Source organism: Tupaia chinensis, unplaced genomic scaffold, assembly GCF_000334495.1.
Source record: "Tupaia chinensis unplaced genomic scaffold, TupChi_1.0 Scaffold000077_1, whole genome shotgun sequence".
Classification (NCBI taxonomy): domain Eukaryota; kingdom Metazoa; phylum Chordata; class Mammalia; order Scandentia; family Tupaiidae; genus Tupaia; species Tupaia belangeri.
The window spans coordinates 2,579,537-2,599,198 of NW_006159538.1; the positions used below are offsets into that span (position 1 = coordinate 2,579,537).

Here is a 19,662-nt window from a genome sequence, read left to right on the forward strand (position 1 = left end):
CACACAGGGACAGAACATAAAAACTACCCAAAAGAAATCCTCAGATGCTTTCCAGCTTCTCTGGGTGGTGCCTCTGACTCTAATCACAATAGTCCGCTTTTGTTGTGGGATCTACCACAAGATAATTGGCCTTGACATTGGTTAGAGGACCTCATTTTTGGCATAAGAGCCAGAACTCCTGTTGCAGTAAATTATTCTGTGGTGGGAGCAGTAACAATGTGGATTTTCTTGCTTAAATCAGAAACTAGACATGTTTTTGATATCTTCAAGTCTGATTTCATGTCATTTTGTTTAAAAATTAGGTAATAGATTTCTGGTATAAATTTCTACTTGGCTGACTAGCTGTCTGCATTCAAAAGAGGCTCCTCATAACCACAGTAGTCAGGATAAGTGGAGCGGCAGATGCCTGCGGATTCCAGCACACTCAGGCCTAGAAGCACGGGGGGCGGGCGGGGAAGCCAAGGGCCCACTCTGGGGGCCCCGACCTGAAGCAGCTGAAACCAGAGTGGGGAGACACTTGGAATGGAGATAGGGAAGTGGACCGAGTGAAAAGGAAGCCGCAGCCACTGTTAACTTGAAGGAGATGTGTCTTGCCAGGGAACTGAGTTTCACTGAAAGGTGGAAAATATGACACCTTGAAGGAGAAAGAAAGAGCTATTTATTTTTAAGGACACTCCAAATGTAACCCCGTGGAACAGAAAGTTGGTTTTAGCAACATGTGTTGAAAAGCATATGATATTAGAACAGTAAATACTAAGAATAAAAATGAGAAAAAAGTCAGTAAATGTAGACTGGGTCATGACTCTGAACAGTGCCCTGGGGGTGGTCTGGGTTGAAGGGTGGGCTTGAGAGGTAGACTTCCGGGTTCCAAACACTGACCATGCTTCCTGTTCTGGCAAATGATGTCACTTCTCCTGTGGGAAATGAAACAAAATACCTATCTTGATAGGTGAGGGGATTCGATGAGTCATTACTCTTAAAAGTACTTTCTATAGGGGCCAGCAGAAGGCATGGTAGTTAAGGTGCTGGACTCCCACATGGCCAATTGCGGTTCTAGTGCCAGACCTGGTAGCTTGAAAGCCACACCGGGCGTATGTGCATGCATGCCTGAAATCCCAAGATGAGGTCGGAGAAGAAGGGATTGGGGCATGGCCATCCCTTAAGATGGGTGATTTCTCACTTTCCCTCTTTGTCTCTGTCTCTCTCTCAGGCGAGTGCTTAGTGCAGTACCAATAAAGGTGGACTTTAGAACTCTCATTACTATTTGATATGTGTTTACTATCACAGTAGAACCATATTTTATATTACTCTCGATAATAAGGGAATTCCTTCATACTCTGGCAAAACCTTTTACAGGTAGAGAGACTTACCCCAAGTTATTACTAGAAGATCTCTGTAAAGTAATAAATGAAAACATGCCAAAAAGGCTTATTAAATTGCTCTGTGTTGTAAATGTTTGAACTTTTAAAAATAATGCTATTAACACCAAAAAGTACAATGCACTCTTTTTGGGCTAGTCACGTAATAATGAAAGGATTTATGAAAAATGCCATTTCACAGTAGACTTCAGTAATAGAGAATAAAATACTGTGTGATGAGTGTCTTCTTTTAATCCTGTCAGTGTATCTCTGAGGTTGTACATAAAGATTCAGAATTTTAAATGTGGTATCTTTTGTGATTCCTGCCTTTCTTCCTAGTCATACACACTGTGTTTAGTGATACATAGTGGGTCTCTTTCATCACAGTCTGGAAAGCTATTAAAGATACTGTTTTGGGACCAGCAATTAGCATAATGGCTATGTCGCTGAACTCCCATGTAGTCGACCATGGTTCAAGTCCCAGACCTAATTACTTAAACTCATGCCAGGTGCATGTGCGTGCGTGCCCAAGATCCCAAGAGGAGAATGGAGGAGAAGGGATTGCGGCGTCACTATCCCCCCTGGGGGGGTGATTTCTCACTTTCTATCTCTCTGTCTCTTTCTGGTGAGCGCACGCGCCCTATAGCAAAAACCTTCTCCCCCCCCCAAAAAAAAAGATACTCTTTTAATTCCCTGATATCTATTTGAAAATCTGAGTTTAGTAATATTTATTTCCCTTTGTGAAAGGGTACATTAGAGCAGGTTCGAGGCCAGCCCTTTAGCACAGTGGTTAAGCCCTGTACATACAGGTAACTGGCCTCATGTGGTGACTTGGTTCAAATCCAAGTCCTGGCAGATTGAAAAGCATGCCCTGTGCATGTGCATGCATGCCCAAAATTCTTGACAGGATGGAAAGATGGAAAAAAAAGTATTGTGGCATGGTCACATCCCGTGGAAGGGGATGTGTTCTCTCTCTTTCCCCTCTCTCTGGCCAGTGCATGTGCCCTCTAGCAATTAAAGAAAAGAATCTGAATTAAAATATCAGAAAATGTATTTTCATGTAAAAATTTAAAAATAAAAAATAAACCCTTAACATCTACCACTTATGAAACATCTATTGAGTTCTAGGCATTTTAGGTATACAACTCACATCATCTTCTAAATAAGTTACAAAAATGGAGTGTGGAGCAGTCCTGCAGCTGCTGAAAGGGGAGCAGTAGCCACATTCCCAGTCCCGGTTGGCCTCTGCCACACCAAGGGACTGAGGAGCCGTCCTCACGATGCGGCCTGAAGCTACACCTCATAGCCCTGTTTGGCATGGTCCTGAATATGGTAGTGCCATTCGAACAAGAGCTCTTAGAACCTGGAGAAAATGAGGTCTTTGTTGTGATACGTGGCGCATAAAAGGCACTTTGAAGTTTAGAGACCAGTGATTCTATTCCTGGCAGTGAAGGAAAGGCCTTTATGGAAGAACCATTTTAGACTGTGAAACGGAGCTACAGAAGTGCAGCCAATGACCAGAACGTCTTACTCTTTAAAATTTTCAATGCTGAGCAGTCTCGTCTGCCCAACTTTGGTAATATTCCCTGCATAAAGCCAGACACTATTTCCACTTAAGGATTTGTATCCTCTTTTAAGTAGTTGTCGTTGATAGATTATCAACTCCCTGAAGTTCGTCTTTGGAAATTGATCTTCATTAGACGTGAGGTTATTACAAGAGGAGTAGGGAGAAAAACAAACAAAATACTCAAATATTACTATTGACTTCTTGATGGAATGGGGATGAGATCAATTTTTATAGCTGATTTTAAGAAGACATGCGTAACTTTCAAGCCAATAAAAATGCATGCATTGCTCAACATTTTAATGCATTTTACTGACTATGCAACTGTAGCTGATGAGTTCATTTTTTTTTTTACTTAGCTGTTATTAAACGAATTTTTCAATAATATGAAATGAATAAGGTTAGCTTATACCTTGGGTTTAACCCCTTCAATTGGTAGATTATTCGAATTTTATAATAATTCTGATAAGAGTGCAGTGTAGGTGGAAGGACTATTAATTAGGATACATATAGCTACAATGATATCTCTTCCCCAAAGCTATAATGAAATGTACTTCCACTTATTTGGAAGTTATTCAGTTACTTCCCTGTGCACTAAGTAGCAGTATATCTGAGCCTACTTTTTAAGCACTGATAATGGTAGATTATTGAATATTTAGTGCACACCGTATACAGTGCTGAATAAATTATATAGATTATTATCAGTACAACAAATTTACAAGAGAGGCAATTTTTATCCTCACTGCAGGGTTGAAAGCACAGTGCTCAGAGATGTTAAATAATTTGCCCAAGGCCACACAGCTAGTAGATGGCAGAGCTGAGATGTAAACCAGGCTTTTGTGAATGTGAAACATATGTCTTTTTTACCATTACTCATACCTCTCAATTAGAGCCTACAAATTGTTTAGAGGCTGTCTAGTGTAGTGGTTTAAAGTATTAGCTTTTGAGACAGAATATTCTGGCTCAAATATTAGATCTGCTTCTTCTGAGCTGTAGGGACTAACGAATACATAGCTGTCTTTATTCCTCTGAACTCTCTACGTGCCTTTGGGAAACTTACTTAAGTTCTTTGTACTTCAGTTTCTTCATATGTACAATGAAGATGACAATAATACCCAAAACATAGACCCTTATGAAGACTGAATAACTTAACACATACATAAAGTGCTTAGAACAGGGTCTGGCACATGGTAAGCCCTAAATGAGAGCAAATATTATTCTAGAAAAATAATGCTATGTGCCAAGTATCTAATTTATATTATATTTTTTAAAGTATTTTCTAATGTCATATGCTGTAAATATTTTAATATTTGTCATTTTGATCTTAATCCTAAGGAGGTTATATCAGATCTGTAGGATTCTTATAAGTATAATTGAATTAGCATAGACTAGCCGTGCTGTCTGTAGAATTGTCCTCCTGTAAAGAACCTCCGGGAAGTAATATAAAAAAGGTGATCATTCCCATTCCTTCCTACAATATGGATACAGAGATGTGTTATGTATAGGCTTACCTCCTAATGAAACAAACTTGGTTGCCTTTATTTATAGATTTCGTAAGGGTCTGAAGGGACAGCAGACAGTGGGGCTTTGCCAACGTGAATAAGTAGCTCCTTTACAACTGGCAAAGCTGGGTTACATGCCAAAAATACTTGTGTGAATTGGAAACCGTATATCAGTCTGGGCTCTCTCAGGGCTAGCTCATACTCCTCCCTTGAGTGGAGAGGGAAGGTTCTTAACCATGTCTGTTTATATCAGCTGCATGTATACACTTTTATAAACATCTACAACTTTTGTTTTGATGTGCACATTCATTATTTGTAAAGCCCAATACCTGCCAGCTATTCCTGTTTGTGAAATCTGCAGCGCTTGAATTTTGACTTTGAAATTGATCTGTAAAGGAAGGAAAAATGCTTTTTAGGAAAGTGATTTCTGATAGAGCTTGAGCGTGCTGGCTGGATTTTTTTATTTTGTTCATTGATTAGTCAGTCAATTGGTAAGGGCCTGTTTGAAACAAGCTATGTAGCCGGCTCTGTACTAAATGTACTAGTACGTGAGGCATTATTTCCTTCCATATGAGCTTTCAGAAAATGTTATAGTTGGTGAAGCCAGAGACATAGATGAATAGATTAGCATGTAATAGTTTGTTATACACACGTATCCATGGACTACAGAGCCTAGTACTGCATATAACATATAATAAAATACTAATCTTGATTTTATAGATAAGAGGAAGCAAAGCTCAGAGAAAAGTGATCACTGTGCGTTAGGGGTGACCACAGGGCATCCTTGAGAAAGGGCCTTGAGGTTTGGGTACATAGGCTCATGGTAAGCAGATTCCTGGCTTAGCGTGAGGGAAAGCATCAACGTAGGAGAAAATGTGGAAGTATTTAATAATGAAGAAGGAGGCAAGTCTAGGATTTTCCCTGGCAGTAAAGAAATGTAAGATAGGTGGGGTAGAACAATGTTCTGGGAGCCTTTGAGAGCCAGGCCTCTTTAACTTCTTGTCTCTTTTTGTGGTGATAATGTTAGTAAGATAATAAGACCAGCATAGTTAGCATATGACTTAACATCCCTAGAACTAGCTGTAACTTAGAAGGGGCCTCAGATGGTGTAAAGTTCTAACAGTTAACCATTGTAGGAGTCCTCTCTGAGTTCTGCTCAGATTCTTCAGGGCTGGAGAGCTCACCACTTCCCAATGGAGCGAGTTCCTTTATGGAACATCTCCTAATGCTAGAAAATTCTTTGCTCTTATCTGAGCTATAATCTGCCTTTCTGCTGCTTTGTAGGTTAGTTCTAATCCATTTCTTTGATCTCTCCTAGAATAAATCTCCTTTTTTAGAAGGATAATCATTCAGGTATCTACAGACAGTTATATTCAAATCCTATCTCTACCAACTTCTCTGCCATATATCTAGTTCTATGATATCTTTTCTACTCTAGATTACCCAGGTTTCCCATTTATTTTTCTGCTCATTCCCTAGTTAATTAATTTGTTGTATCATTCATTCTGTGTATTCTACAGATACTTATTAAGTGCCTACTTATGTCCCAGGCATTATCTAGGCTCGAGAACTATGTCAGTGAAATTTCCAGTCCTTGTGAAGCTCACATTCTGGTGGTAGAAGCCAGACAATTAATCAATCAGTAAATAGATGTTAAATAATAAGTGCCTTGGAACAGAATGAAGTGGGGAAAGAGGTAGAGAGTTTCAGAAGATGTGGTGCAATTCTATTATAAATGGAGTGGCCATTTCTCAGGGAAGCCTCTGTGAGGAGGTAAAAGTCAGACAAGGTGAACAAGCTATGAAGATATCTAGGAGAAGAAGTAGGCAGAGAAAACACCTGCTGTGATGATCTTTGGGCAAGACTGTGCCTGGCTTAATCAAGAACACAGAATCCAGGAGCAGAATGAGTAGGTGGGAGGAGGCTTGGACGTCAGAGAGGTAACAGGGAGCCCCACTGTCAAAGGACTTGCGGCCATGGTGAGGATTCTGAACTTGACTCTGAGTGAGATGGAGAGGTACCGAAGGATCATAAGCAGAAGAGTGCTCTGACTCAACTTAGGTTTTGAAAGGATCACTGTCTCTTATGTGTTGAACATCACTCAAAGAGGCAATAACCTTGAGAAAGAATTTCAAACTCTGAAAATAAACCAGATTACAGTTGATGATGGCTTGGACCAGTTTGTAGGAGAAGAGTTGGTAAGAAGTTGATGGATTCTGTATATTCCTGAAGGGAGAACCCATAGGATTTTTTGATGATTGGATATGGGGTTTAAAAGAAATATAATCACCAAGGGTTGGTAACTGAGCAACTAGAAGGATGAAGTTATCGTTAATCAAGAGACTGGAGAGTATCTATGGGGGAGTGAGTAACCACAGAATTTAAACTTGGTAAGGAGAAAAGTGAGGGCACAGGGAGAGAAAAAGAAAGTAAGGCAGTGAAATTAGGTTGAAAGATCAAGAAATCATAGGTCCCAGGAACCAGCAGTTAGCATAATGGCTGTGTGGCTGGACTCCCACGTAGTCGACCACGGTTCGCATCCCAGACCCGGTGGCTTAGAACTCACGCAGGGCGCGTGTGCGTGCATGCCCAAGATCCCGAGAGGAGAATGGAGGAGAAAGGGATTGTGACGTGACCATCCCCCCTGGGGGATGATTTCTTGCTTTCTGTCTCTCCATCTCTCTCTGTCTGGCGAGCACATGCGCCCTATAGAGAAAACCTCTCAAAAAAAAAAAAAAAAAGAAAGAAAGAAATCATAGGTCCCCATGAGTTGGGAGAATTATCAAACGTAGGGTACTAGAAGAAAACTAGATAGAGAAGTCATGGTAGTCAGAGGGTATGATGTTTAAAGTTGAGACCAGGGAGGAAACTGTTAGAAATGACAAAATCTGCTATATGAAAAAAGAGTCAGTAACTAAGGTAGGGCCGGGGACAGATCATCACAGGCAGGTCAAGAAACGAAGATGGAAGTAGTTGGATCGATATTTTTGTAGATGCTGAAGCCATCAAGAATTATGGCATGGGACCAGCAGTTAGCATAATGTCTATGTCACTGAACTCCCACGTAGCTGACTGCTGTTCGAGTCCTGGACTTGGCAGCTTAAACTCACGCTGGGCGCATGTGTGTGTGTGTCCAAGATCCTGAGAGGAGAATGGAGGAGAAGGGATTGCGGCGTGACCATCCCCCCTGGAGGTGATTTCTTGCTTTCTGTCTCTCTGTCTCTGTCTTTCTAGAGAGTGCACGCGCCCTATAGCAAAAAACCTCTCCCCCCAAAAAGAATTATGGCTCAAGGAACACTGGAGAGAGAGCAGTAGTGATCCTGGGGCTATCATCTTCAGGGAACAAGGGACAGTGACCAGAAAGGGGGGAGATAAAGGTGTTAGTGGGTGACATGAGATTTAAAGATAATATTTTTAAAACAAAGGGATAAGAACTAGCTTAGAAGAAGCAATGAGAGATTTGGAAGGAAGCCACCCCACCTCCAGACCATTAGTATGAGTTGTGTGGAAAGCAAACAGCCAACTGTCAAGAGGCTGCCTGGAGAGCAGTCGTGAAGAGAGAACCAAGTGTCAGTTAAGGCAGAAACATGAGGCGGTAGGACCAACGGTTGACTTCCGGGGATGCAATGGAAAGATTTCAAAAACTGGAGAAAGGAGGGAGTTAGGGTAAGAAAAAACGTTTTATATAGAAGCAAATGTTAGTTTTTTGGGGGGGATTTAATTTCTTTTCAATCATTTCTTGAAAGACACTACACTTCTCATCTCAGAGGCCCTTCTCTGCACTCCTGGTGGTAGAGAAGAACGTCTCTCCCAGCCAGGCTGTGAACTAGTCTTGTTTTAACGTCTGTGGTTGTCGCTGGTTCCAACAGCTTCTGTGGGCCAGCACTTCTGGACGGGCAAGCCTGTCACCCTGTCATTTCCCTTGTGCCCTCCAAGACCCAGAACTTATTTGCTCTCTTTCTCACTATAAGGTTTCTACTAACTTTCCTATGGCAAAAGGAAAAGAAATTACTTGAGCGTCCGTTCTGTATATGGAGCACTTTACATACATGTGTGATTATTCCAAGTTTTAGATGAGAGGGAATGTCCATGATGATGGTTAGCCTGCTGGAGATCGCACAGCCAGTAACGGGTAGAGCTGGAATTACAGCCCTAGCCTGACGTCAGAGCCGAGCTCTTTACTGTAGACTGTATAATCCTCTTCCCAGGAGGCCTTGGTGAGGCAAACATCATCTCTTACAGGGATAAGTTTTCATTCTAGCATTCATATACAATCTGAACAGTTCTGAGTGAATTTAGGACCCTGACTAGAGCTATCTTCACCTCCTCAAGGTAAGAGAGAACCGCTGGGTTTTTACCGTCACCATTGCAGACTTTAGCACTGACTGGGGGCTCTTGACTGTCTTAGGTACTCACTCCAGAAAGTAAGTTGTACAGATGTTTTGTGTGCTTATTTGTTTATTCGGCTTTAAGAAATAATGGCCTTCCATCACCAACTTAATGTCCAAGTGCTGTTAACTGTGTGATGCCCAGTTTAGGAGACTGGGGACGTGATCCAGATTGCTACGTATTTTCCAATAGCGTGGCTTTGTCTTTCTCAGCTCAGTCTCGTCATCTAGTAGAAAAGTTGTGCTACAGAAAGGATTTCACCACTGGCTGTGCCAGTGGTGCAGCTGTAGCTGAGCAACTCTCTCTGAACTGGTTACTTCATCTGGAAAAAGGAGAAACGATACTTACCTCTTAGGCTTATTAGGAATATTAAAGAAGATGAGGTGAAAGCATCTGAGCATAGTCTCACCAGCACATGAAAGCAACTCAATTTGAATTTATTTGATAGACCTATAAATACAGAAATTCTGATTTAAAAAATACTGTAGAAATGACCATCTATTCTTTGTGCAAAGAAAATTTTCTTTCGGAAAAGAAAATGTACCATTTGATTGTGGTGTTTTGCAGAGTTCATTTTTATACATTATTTTGCCAAACTGGAAAATCTGTAAAATAGGCTAATATTGCAGTAAACGTTTTCACCCTGCACTCATATTGTGACTAAAGCAAAAATATTATTTTTGCAGTTATCCAAATTCAGTAAGAAATTTAATGAAATAGTCGCTGCCTTGGGAAAATTAGCATGGAATTTAATTTGTGTCGATCCAGCCCAAAATTTAGGTAACAAAAAGTATACTGTTTGTAGAATCTGATGTGATGAAACGAAAGCCAGTATTTTGTAAGATGCTTCTATACATAGAGTTAGATGCCTCTATTACCTGCTGCCTTCAGGCAATCAAAAACACTCACCATGAGAATCATAAAAACTGGATCATATCAGGTGCCTGGATGCTGACAGGCTCAATGGGAGTCAGGAATTTTTACGAAATATAGTGAACTTAGTGTATTCGTATACTGAAAAAAAAGAGTGATGAGAAACAAGGCAGATGATAACCTAGGTTCAGGTCCTGAGTCTGCTGGTTATTGAACCCAGGGTCTGAAGTTAGGCCTTATTTTCTTCATCCGAAAAAAAGAAATAATATTAATTCATGGGCTGCCATGCTAATTGAATCTGGAACCATATGAAAGTCCATGAAGGTCTCGTACGAGTTTTGCCAAGTCCAGGACTTGAACTGAGGTTAGCCATGTGGGAGTCCAGTACCATAACCACTATACCATCTGCTGGTCCTGGTAGATTTTAATTTTAAGTTTTTATGTTTCTTTCATGTGAGAGAGAGAGAGACAAAGAAAGAGTTTATTGGGGGGCCCACATACAGTGTCTTCACACTATGAACCACCCCTGGCCTTTGTTAGGCAGGGCGTGTGCACCCAGCGTATACAGAGAGACCTTGGGGTACAAACCAGGGACCTTCCCACGCGACAGCATCGTGGGGCACTGTGTCACTGCTGCACCACGGGGCTGGTCTATATAGACCTTCTTGTGCACCAGTTATGTCTCAAGTGAAATTGAGAGGCAGGGAAGCCATGTCTTCCTGCAGAGAAAGCAAAAAGGATCCGGTATGTTTACCTGAGCTAGAGTAACATAATGAAGGGATGATCTGGTGAAACTAGGCCTCAGCACCCCCTGGGATCTAGGAAGAGTCCACGGGTCTTATTCAGTTAAGTTCAAGAGCTCTCGCTGCTCTTTATCCTTGACTCCTCCAACCTCGGCTCCATGTCTAGCCCCAGTTCTAGCCCAGGGCCCCAGAGTCACAACATCCATGATGGCCCTCCCATAAGAACCCTCCAGCCACAGAAACAAGTGGGCATTTGCACAGGCACCAATGACGACTTCGCTACGTCTCACTCTGGGATATACGAGGTCCTTCCTCCCTACGGTTCTCAGGACAAAATGAACATGACGCAAAGCCACTTAGCAGTGTCATGAGGACATGTTTCGTGCCACTAGTCTAATTTTTAGAACATTTCAGGAGATCTCCATAAAAATAGTCTCACATATAACTTTGTGGAATTAACTACCGCATCTATTCCAAATGCAGGTGTTATCCAAGCTTTGCCACGTTTGCCATATTAAAAGAACCCTACCTTTAAGTTGCAAAACCATCAATAAGGTCTCCATTCTCTTGTGTTATCCCCAACCACAGCATCAGGAATATTCGCAGGGGTCCTCCAGGGAACACCGTTGTCTCATTGTGTCTTTTTTGTCCTTGGTTTTTTTGAATCTATACAGGCAACAGCCTCAGATTCCAATCACCACAGGAACAGGTGTTGTGTATCCTGGTGCTATTACTATGGCAACGACCACACCGTCACCTCAGATGACATCTGACTGCTCTAGCACCTCGGCCAGCCCCGAGCCCAGCCTCCCGGTCATCCAGAGCACTTACGGGATGAAGACAGATGGCGGAAGCCTGGCTGGGAATGAAATGATGAACGGCGAGGATGAGATGGAAATGTACGAGGACTATGAAGATGACCCCAAATCAGACTATAGCAGTGAGAACGAAGCCCCGGAGGCTGTCAGTGCCAACTGAGGAGTTTATGTTTGCAGAATTAAAGTACTCTGACATTTCACCCCCCTCCCCCCAACAAAAGTTCTTAAAGAGCCCGCATGCATTTGTGGCTCCACAATTACATCAGCAATGGTCTTAATTGTTTCGTAAAGTGTGAGACAGATTAAGTTTTCCCTGATTTTTCATGAACTTGAGTTTTTTGTCGTTATTGTTATTGTTGTTGTTGTTGTTTTTTTAATTTAGGTGAAGACATATTAAATATGAGACACCAGGACTTGAAAACTTATCTCAACCTAGAGCTGTCTTACAAGTCTTATATTTTTGTCTTACTTTTTTTTTTTTTTTCCTTTTGGATGTTGATAAAGGTTTAAGTTACTGTTTTAGATGGGGTTAAACATTCTCACTCAGGTATGCTGTGCCGGCCTACAGGTTGTGAATGTGTTTTTATTCTGAATTATTTTAGAAAACAACTGAGGATTTCAGATCGTGACACAGAACAAGTCCACGGCGTGTGCAGCTGCATGTCGAGCATACTCGAAAGGCCTCGGAATTCCATTTGCCCGTGTGTAGTTCCACTTTGAATGTGCCAAACTTTTTCATAACTTTTGAATCTTAATATTTTGAAAGTCTTAAAGGAGACACTGCAAGTCTTAGACAATCTTCGGCATCTTAAAATAGCAAACCATACATTTTTTTTTCCAGAAAATGGTAAAGTACTCAGGAATCTGGAGACAAGATGTTGTAAGGAATGGGCAAGGTTGCCACACTGCATGTACCCAACTGCGTTTGCCTCTTGACGTGCCATCCGCGTGTGACATGGGATGACGTGCACACACCAGAGCGGTCACCACACCAGATACCGACACGGTGGTCTCTGCCTGAGACCACGTCTCACTACATCCATTGTCCCTTTGCCTTTAACCCTGACATTCAGTCTTATCACATTTTCTCTTAACTAATTTATTCATTCCAGAATGTCAAGGGTCCACTTACTATTTATTTTTTAAAAAAAATTGTTGATGGCATTAATTTAATAATTCTTGTTTTTCACCCTCCTTCCCCGAAGAACTTCTCAGCTCTTTTCACGCCTCCTTCTCCGGCTAGATACAAAAGATGTACGTAGTGAATCTTGTGTCCCCAGAGCATCTGGAAGCATTTCTGAAACAAGATACTATTAAATACCTATAGTGTTCTTAAACAGGAGTGTCTGTCTGGCTGCAGGGCTGTGTGTTTGAATACTGGTGTATAGTTGTTACACTTAAACAGCCCCCGAGGTTCACTGCGGCCTCAAGTCTTTTGCCAGAATTGCCCCCAACACAGATCAGCAGCAGTGGCATTCCCCTGAGCTCCACTGGGCAGCGAGGGTCCGCAGTGGTGACTGCTTGGCAGGAGAGTCCTGCAGCCCAACCTGAAGCCCACGGCTCATGGGCTGTGTAGGCATCTACAGTGATGCTGTCAGGGGTTGGCACCTTTACAGTGGGTCACCTTGTCCCAGTTGGCACATCCAGGGAATTCTCTGCAAAAGTCCCCAGGATGCAAGAAGCCACATGACAGCCTCAAAGCAACGACAGAGGCAAAAAGGCATGATCCCTCCAGAGTACGAAAGGAAACCGTAGGGAAGAAGGGGGTGATGTACATTCCCTCTGTGGGATGTTCCTACTGTGACCTCTGGGGATAGATGGGTCCCGCTGCTGCCTCCCTGTCCCTGCGGCACCACATGGGACACACCTATGTGTGGACAAGGTTGTCACACAAGGATTCCTTTGGAGATGTGCTGCCGGGCTGCGAGGCAGGGAGGGTTCGTTCCCCATCTCCTAAGACGGGAGCTCTGCCATGCCATTTTGACCTTCCCGGAGCCAGGACTGGTTACCTATGGGGGTGGGGGTGCTCGCCCAGAGTAGTTCAACGGGAGAAAGTCAGTGAACGGGACAGTCCATCTCATGGGGCAACCCGGAAGCTGATCACCAGGACATAGGAACGGCCCCACCGGATTTCTTGAGCCATTTTGTCCCTTGGAAGAAAATAGCGTACCTTTGTATTTATTTAAAGAGTGCTCAAGGCCACACCTAATAGCAATAAACGGGTCGGCCGAAATATCAGCAGCTCTGTCCTTAGCTGAGAGTGCTCTCAATAAGCTGATTAAGGTACTGATAGGAATGTTTTGTTCTTAATATTGATTGGGGATTGGAACTTTGTTTTTGTACATTTCTTTCAATGAGGAGGAGATCATTTTTCTAAAATAAATGAGTATTTATTATGTCTTACTGATTTCTGTGATCACAGACATCTCCTCCTCAGTTTGTTCTCGTGTTCTCGCTCGCTCTCCGGCTTTCGCTTTGGCTCTCTCACTCCTTTTTAATTTTGCTGCCTAGGTAAAGTGTTGTGTGGCTAGCATTGTGTTGTATGTAATTAATTTTGCACAGAGGCAAGCATTTAGCATAGGGGGTTAATTTTGTCTGTTTTTATGATCATGCCAAAATAATATTCTGGGCTGGTGGAGAACAAAGGACTGTTCTTTAGGACTGAAACTTGATTTTGCTTGTAGTAAGAAAAACAAAAACAAAAAAACAAAACACACACACACACTCACAGACGTTGTTTCGTAAGTGTTATAAGCACTGGATAGAAATGGTATTTTGTATCACTTCTGACTAATGTGAAACTGTTGTAGGAAAGCGACAGGGAACAAAAGTCATTTGTTTCGACTCGTGTGGGCTCGCCTCACAGATGCCGGATTTGAGTCATTTTTTTTATGTCTTGTTATTTCATTTATTTATGCAAAATACATGTGTGTATGAACACTTCGTTGTCGCTCCGCTCTGCCTCGGTCCCGGGGCTCAGTTACTCTAGCCACGTTCTTCAGAATGAAAGGCTCTTCAGGAACGATCTGATTGTACACGTCTCTCTTCGGCTCACACAGTCATGCTGGATTCGAATCTAAATTCTGTGCTAAGCAATTTCTTCTATTTATTAGCCACGTTTGGCTCTAAATACCCATGGAAATTAAGAATGACAATCACAGGGATCACTTCATCTTATTTTCAGTGGGGCTTAGACAAAGTTTGGATGATGTTACCATCTCATGTTAGACTTTTCTAATTGTGTAAATATAACATAGAAATAGAATTTATTTTTGGCTCACGAATCCTTAGTAAGATATAAGTTATGTGTTTCCTTCGTGCTCTCTATCCACGTATTTTGGTCCAGACTTGAGGTTGACGAGTCACTGTACCTCGTGGGGACAGTGAATTGTCATTACCTGCAGCTTCTACCTGTAGCTGAGACAGCAACACCCTTCACTTGGGTCCGGCGTACTTTAGAAACCACCGTCCACAGACGGAGGCTCTGCCCTCGGTTTCTTGCAGAAAGCTGATGAGTTGAGCATACTAAATTCCCAGTACGGCCGGGAGAGAGACACTTACTTTGCAAATCCACATTCATCTTCCAAGGTGGTTCTGTGACCATTTAATAGCAAGAGGTAGGAATGCCATTACAAAGGCAAAAAGCTGCCTCTGGGGTTGGCCAAGGATACTGGTCCCACCGTGCCAGCTGGATTGAAGAAGGTTAAGCCACTTCCGTGTCTACGCTCCCTATTTCCTACATGTTCAAGTACTTAGAGGATCAGGGTTCTCCTCATCGCTTAGCATAGGTCCACTGGCAGACATTCCTCTCCAGAAAAATGGCCCACATAGGAGAGGAAGGATGGGGAGAAGGGAGGAAGGCAGACTGAGGGGGAGAGGGAAGCAGGGAGACAAGGAAGAGGGAGAAAGAAAAGGTGGCTTGCGCCATGAACAACCAAGCGGCAGTTTCTCCATGTCCTGGAGATGCAAGGCAGCATCTTTTCCAGGAGGGTGTGAAAGCTTCATGTTTTCACGCACATCCTACTCAACCTTTTGAGCAGTTTGCTTCAGTGGGTATTTGATACTCTCCAGCTTTGTCCCCAGGCTCGATTTGGGTTGCCAGCGTCCTACCAGGACTCTCAAGCTAGGTTCTAAAATCCAGGTGTGGGCTCCCAGGGTTCCTGTGCCTGATGGATTCTGGCCTCCCCCAAACATCAGTCCCACGGGAGCCTGGGCTATTTGCAAAGGGTGTGATCACTCCACAGCTGAAATTAAAGGCCGCTTTCTTTTCCTTATGAAGCCAGGCTGCTGCTTTGGAGTACACCCTCCTGAGCCAGGAGTACAGGAGCTGACTGAAAGCAGGGCTTGTTCAGCAAGCCTGTCTACCCTCAGAGGAAGTCAGCCAGGTCACTTAAACGCCAGGCCGAGGCTGCTGCTCTCAGTTTCCTCATTTTGCAAAGAGTCAACCTCTACCAACTCATTAGGGAAAAATGCAAGAATCACTTAGTGCTTGGAAACCAGATGAGAAGTTCTGTACCAAGTGCCAACAACTGCAAGAAGTGCAGTTAGGGGAATGTATTGAAATTATGTCTGGGTCTTCCTTTTTAATGAGAAAATGACAACAATGGTCGCTGTCGCCTTGCCTGGTTTTGTACACATTTGTCTAAAGACTGCGTTGGCACTTTTTAAGTTCACTTCTCTAAGTATAATGATATTGGGTGACCTCCTTTGTCCTTTTCCAAAAGCCTTTGCATCATTTCCTGAAGTCCTCTGCCCCCGCATGTTCTCTTCCTTAATAAACAACTTCCATCTGTTATTCCGGTGACGTTCTCTCTCGGATGCCACATCCTATCGAGCACGCTCCTGTGCTAATATCATTGACAAGATCGATATGCAAACCCATTTCCTCTTCATCCCCATCCCGTCTCTTCCAATGGGGACAGATTGCTTTCCAAATCTCCATGAACAAAGCTTTGGAATGTTAGTATCTCTGGGGCAGAGCTGGGGTGGGTGGGGTAGGGACGGAAAGGGCACGCTTAGTGCAGGTACTCTGCTAATCGGTGTCCGTGGCAATATAAACGCTTGAAGGCAACTCAGTGACAGAGATCTTGCTCGGTCTTTTCTTATTCCTGAAGAACCACAAGCATCAAGTCAGGCCTCAGTGCTGGTGCTCTTGGAGTATGGGGAATGTGCAAATATTTACTTGTTTCGTATGCTGCACATTGCAGATCTGCTCATGTGCATTCTCCGTTTGTCTTCCTTTGTCATACGTGTGTTTTTGCTTTTTTGAAAGTGCAGTCTTTTTTTTTTTTTTTTGGTACCCTTCTCCAGCTTGTAGCAAATTAGAATGCTTAGCATTTATGTTCATTCATTCTCGTATTTGCCATGTAAAATTTTTATTACCGTAGACAAGCTTATAAGCTGTTACTTCATAACTTATCTCACTGTAACTCTTTTTATTTCCCGACATTGTAATTTGTTTGTGATGTATATTGTGAGATTGTATTCTATGTTAATTTAATCAGCACAATTCACTGACATGCTGGACTGACATGCTGGCTGCTGTTTCAAAGTGTAAAGTTTGTGTAGAGCTGTTGGGACAACTGCAACTCTGTTGTCAAGGTACTGTGCTTGGTTCCCATAGCAACACTGTGGGTGTGGCCCTTGAGGAGCTAAGGGCTCTTAAAACACCCTTGAGCAAATTTTAACTGCAGATTTTCTTTGTAGAAATTCTATGTATAACGCAGGTACCTACTTGGCCCATGGCTGGTAACTATTTGGGCAATTAGAAAAAAAAAAACAAAAAAACATAAAAACTAGTGTCTATTGCTGCTTTGAATATGTTTGAAAGTCTGAAAATGTAAATAGTTTATCAAAAAAAAAATCTTGTACAGTCCAGTGTAAAGTTTTTAAATGACTTTAAGGGTTGCCATCACATCTTTCTCACACTCTCCTCTTGATAATGAAAAAAAAAAGTTTGCTAAGGATTAAAGAAATGGAAAAAAAGAGAATCTTCCAATTTAAAGGAATGAATCATTGTTTTTAGCTTTGTTGCATACACAAACTTCTTGGATTCTGTTGTGCAGTATTGACGTGAGATAAAACTCGACATTGAATAATCTTTCAGTGGTACTTCTCAAAGTCTTCCCCTCCTCTGCCTCATAATGAAGGGAAAAGACAAAATTGAAAGACACGCTGTCTTTATCTATCCTGGTGTACGTTGGCACCTTAGCTACTTTTTTTTTCCTTTTTGCACAAGGTGCTTTCCTGATATGTTAAACATGCCATCTTTGGGTGATAATGTATATGCCATGATGGGGTTCGGCCCCTCAGGGGAGTGTCTATAAGAACTGCCTATTTATGCTCATTTACCTCAAGACTGTCCTCTCTACCCTAATCTAGTTGTCATCACTCCATCTTTTGTACTGCTGTTGACACTTACAAATTAAAGATAAATTTTGTTTTATGACCTCTGCGTACGGCCTGGTCTATGCCCTGCAAACTTCCCACCATCCAGCCCAGCAAGCCCTGGACTGGCACCACTTGCTGCCAGCCCACAGAGCTCTCCCACTCTCCACCACCCTTTGCTTCTGCCTGGCTCAGAGTAGGTCTCAGAAAGCCTGGGCCCCTTAGCCTGGGAGACTTGCCTGCCTTTTCCCTGTGGAGCTCCCTCCGCTGCAGCGGGAAATGCTTGTGGATTGAGAGGGGAGGAACAGGACCCAAGGCCATCTGTCAGGAGAAGATGAAAATGTCACTGCCTACTCGCCGGTGTCTTCGTGAGAGTGAGAAGGCAAATGAAAGCTCAGTACGTCGCAGCATCCCCGTGGATCTCCAGGGCCAGCCTCGCATGTGACACCGACGTCTATAGGCCCAGGAGCCAAGAGTGGAAATTGCTGGGCTGTGACTGGGAGCTGGTGGCCCAATGGTTCAGTCTCTCCTGCTGCAGAGAAGGCGCTCCCTGCTCGTGGTCCCGTGATGCACCCAGAGTGAAACTGGGCTCCCAGCAACACCAGCTCCAGTGTTTCTGAAGTGAATTGATCGTGCTCAGGGTCTGAGGGCTGGAGGTAGGGTAATGCCAGGCCCACCCTGGAGACTTGCCAAACCAGCCAAGCCAGCACTGCCCTGCGGATTGCAGAGATCAGTAGCCAACACCTGCAGAGTGGAACAAGAGTGTCAAAGAGAGATAGAGGAGGCGGCCTGCAACTTCCGTTGGTCTTTTCCTATGGGAAAAATAAAAATGTAAAACTAAGACTCGAGCAAAAAGCCTAGAATTTCTGACGCCGTCTTTATCCCAGATTGTCAGTTTGGTGTACGTTGCTAGAAATGATGAACTCCTAGCATTTCATGAACCTCCTTCCTACAGGACCAGTTTGTCAAAGCCCAGAGGAACAATGGGCCCTGGGATCTACCAGCCTCACTCTGCCACTTGCCAGCTGCATGATCTTCCCCCAGGAACTCTGAGCCAGCTTTCTCCTCCGTGAAATGGGACAAGAACCCCTGCCTCTCCAGGTGTGAGAGTGAAATGAAATGGCAGGTGCCGGCACTGAGCACAGGCCTGCCTGCAGAGCGGGAATGCAGCCCACCTCGTGTGCCCAGAGCGGATCTGAGCGGGAGGGGGCGTTGGTTGGTGCCCGTGCCTGGGGCCTTCGCTCAGCGCTCGGAGCTGGCCGCGTAGGTGCTTCCCGGGCAGACCTCTCTGAGCTAGTCCCAGGCCTTTGGTTTCTTACTCCCAGCCCCTCCTCACGCTGCGTTGGTCTTCCCAAAACAGATCTGATGTTTCCCTCTCGTAAACTCCGAAAATCACCTGGCTTTCCATGGCTGATGAAGTAAAATTCCAGCCTCCTCCCCCGCAGAGCCGGCCTCCTTTTCCTAGGTGGCCTTGTGTACCCTCCACCTCCCCCCGCTGCTCCTCCTACAGCCCCCCCCCCCAACTAAACCTATCCCCTCCTGTTTCGGAAAATTCTCACTTACCTTTCACCCCCACTCCAAGCATCACCACTTCCTGCGGCCTTGGGTTTCGAGCTCTTCCTGGGGGCTCCGTGGCACTTTGAAAGGACCTCGTGCGATGATTTGTTCCATCTTTTCTGCCAGTCGAGGAGCTGCGGGAGGCAAAGCCTGCTCCTGGGTCCCCCAGCCCTCAGCGCAGAGCTGGGCGCGCAGTAAGTGCTCGACTTGTGTGTGGAAGGAATGTACGAGCTACGAGTGGCCACAACCTGGCTTCCATGTGCGGTGTAGACGCCTGTGAGAACCAGGGGCTTGGTGGGGCAGTGAGGGAACCTGTGGGTACCGTGATAGCAGCTTCTCATTTGGAGAACGTTTTAAATGGATCCCTATTCATACTGGGAGAGCAGTCCCGTCCCCAGTCCGTACACGGTGAGGCTGAGTGTTTCCCGGAGGCGCTGGCTGGCCCAGCCCTGGGGCCGCCCAAGTCCCTTC

The 19,662-nt window shown here is 43.9% G+C and overlaps 1 protein-coding gene across 21 annotated transcripts in view; it reads left to right on the forward strand.

The window, feature by feature from the left end:
* The window catches only part of SOX6 (SRY-box transcription factor 6), a 666,092-nt gene extending 649,684 nt beyond the window's left edge, over positions 1–16,408 (forward strand). For 16 of the 21 annotated variants that reach the window (XM_027768610.1, XM_027768624.1, XM_006142513.3 and 13 more), the window contains one exon: positions 11,104–16,408. In XM_027768610.1, coding sequence (XP_027624411.1) covers positions 11,104–11,407 — 304 coding nt within the window. In that variant the 3' untranslated portion in view covers positions 11,408–16,408. The remainder of the gene's footprint in view (positions 1–11,103) is intronic. The other 5 variants (XM_014584613.2, XM_014584628.2, XM_014584644.2 and 2 more) reach the window with 1 other exon arrangement.
* Positions 16,409–19,662: the final 3,254 nt, after the last annotated feature.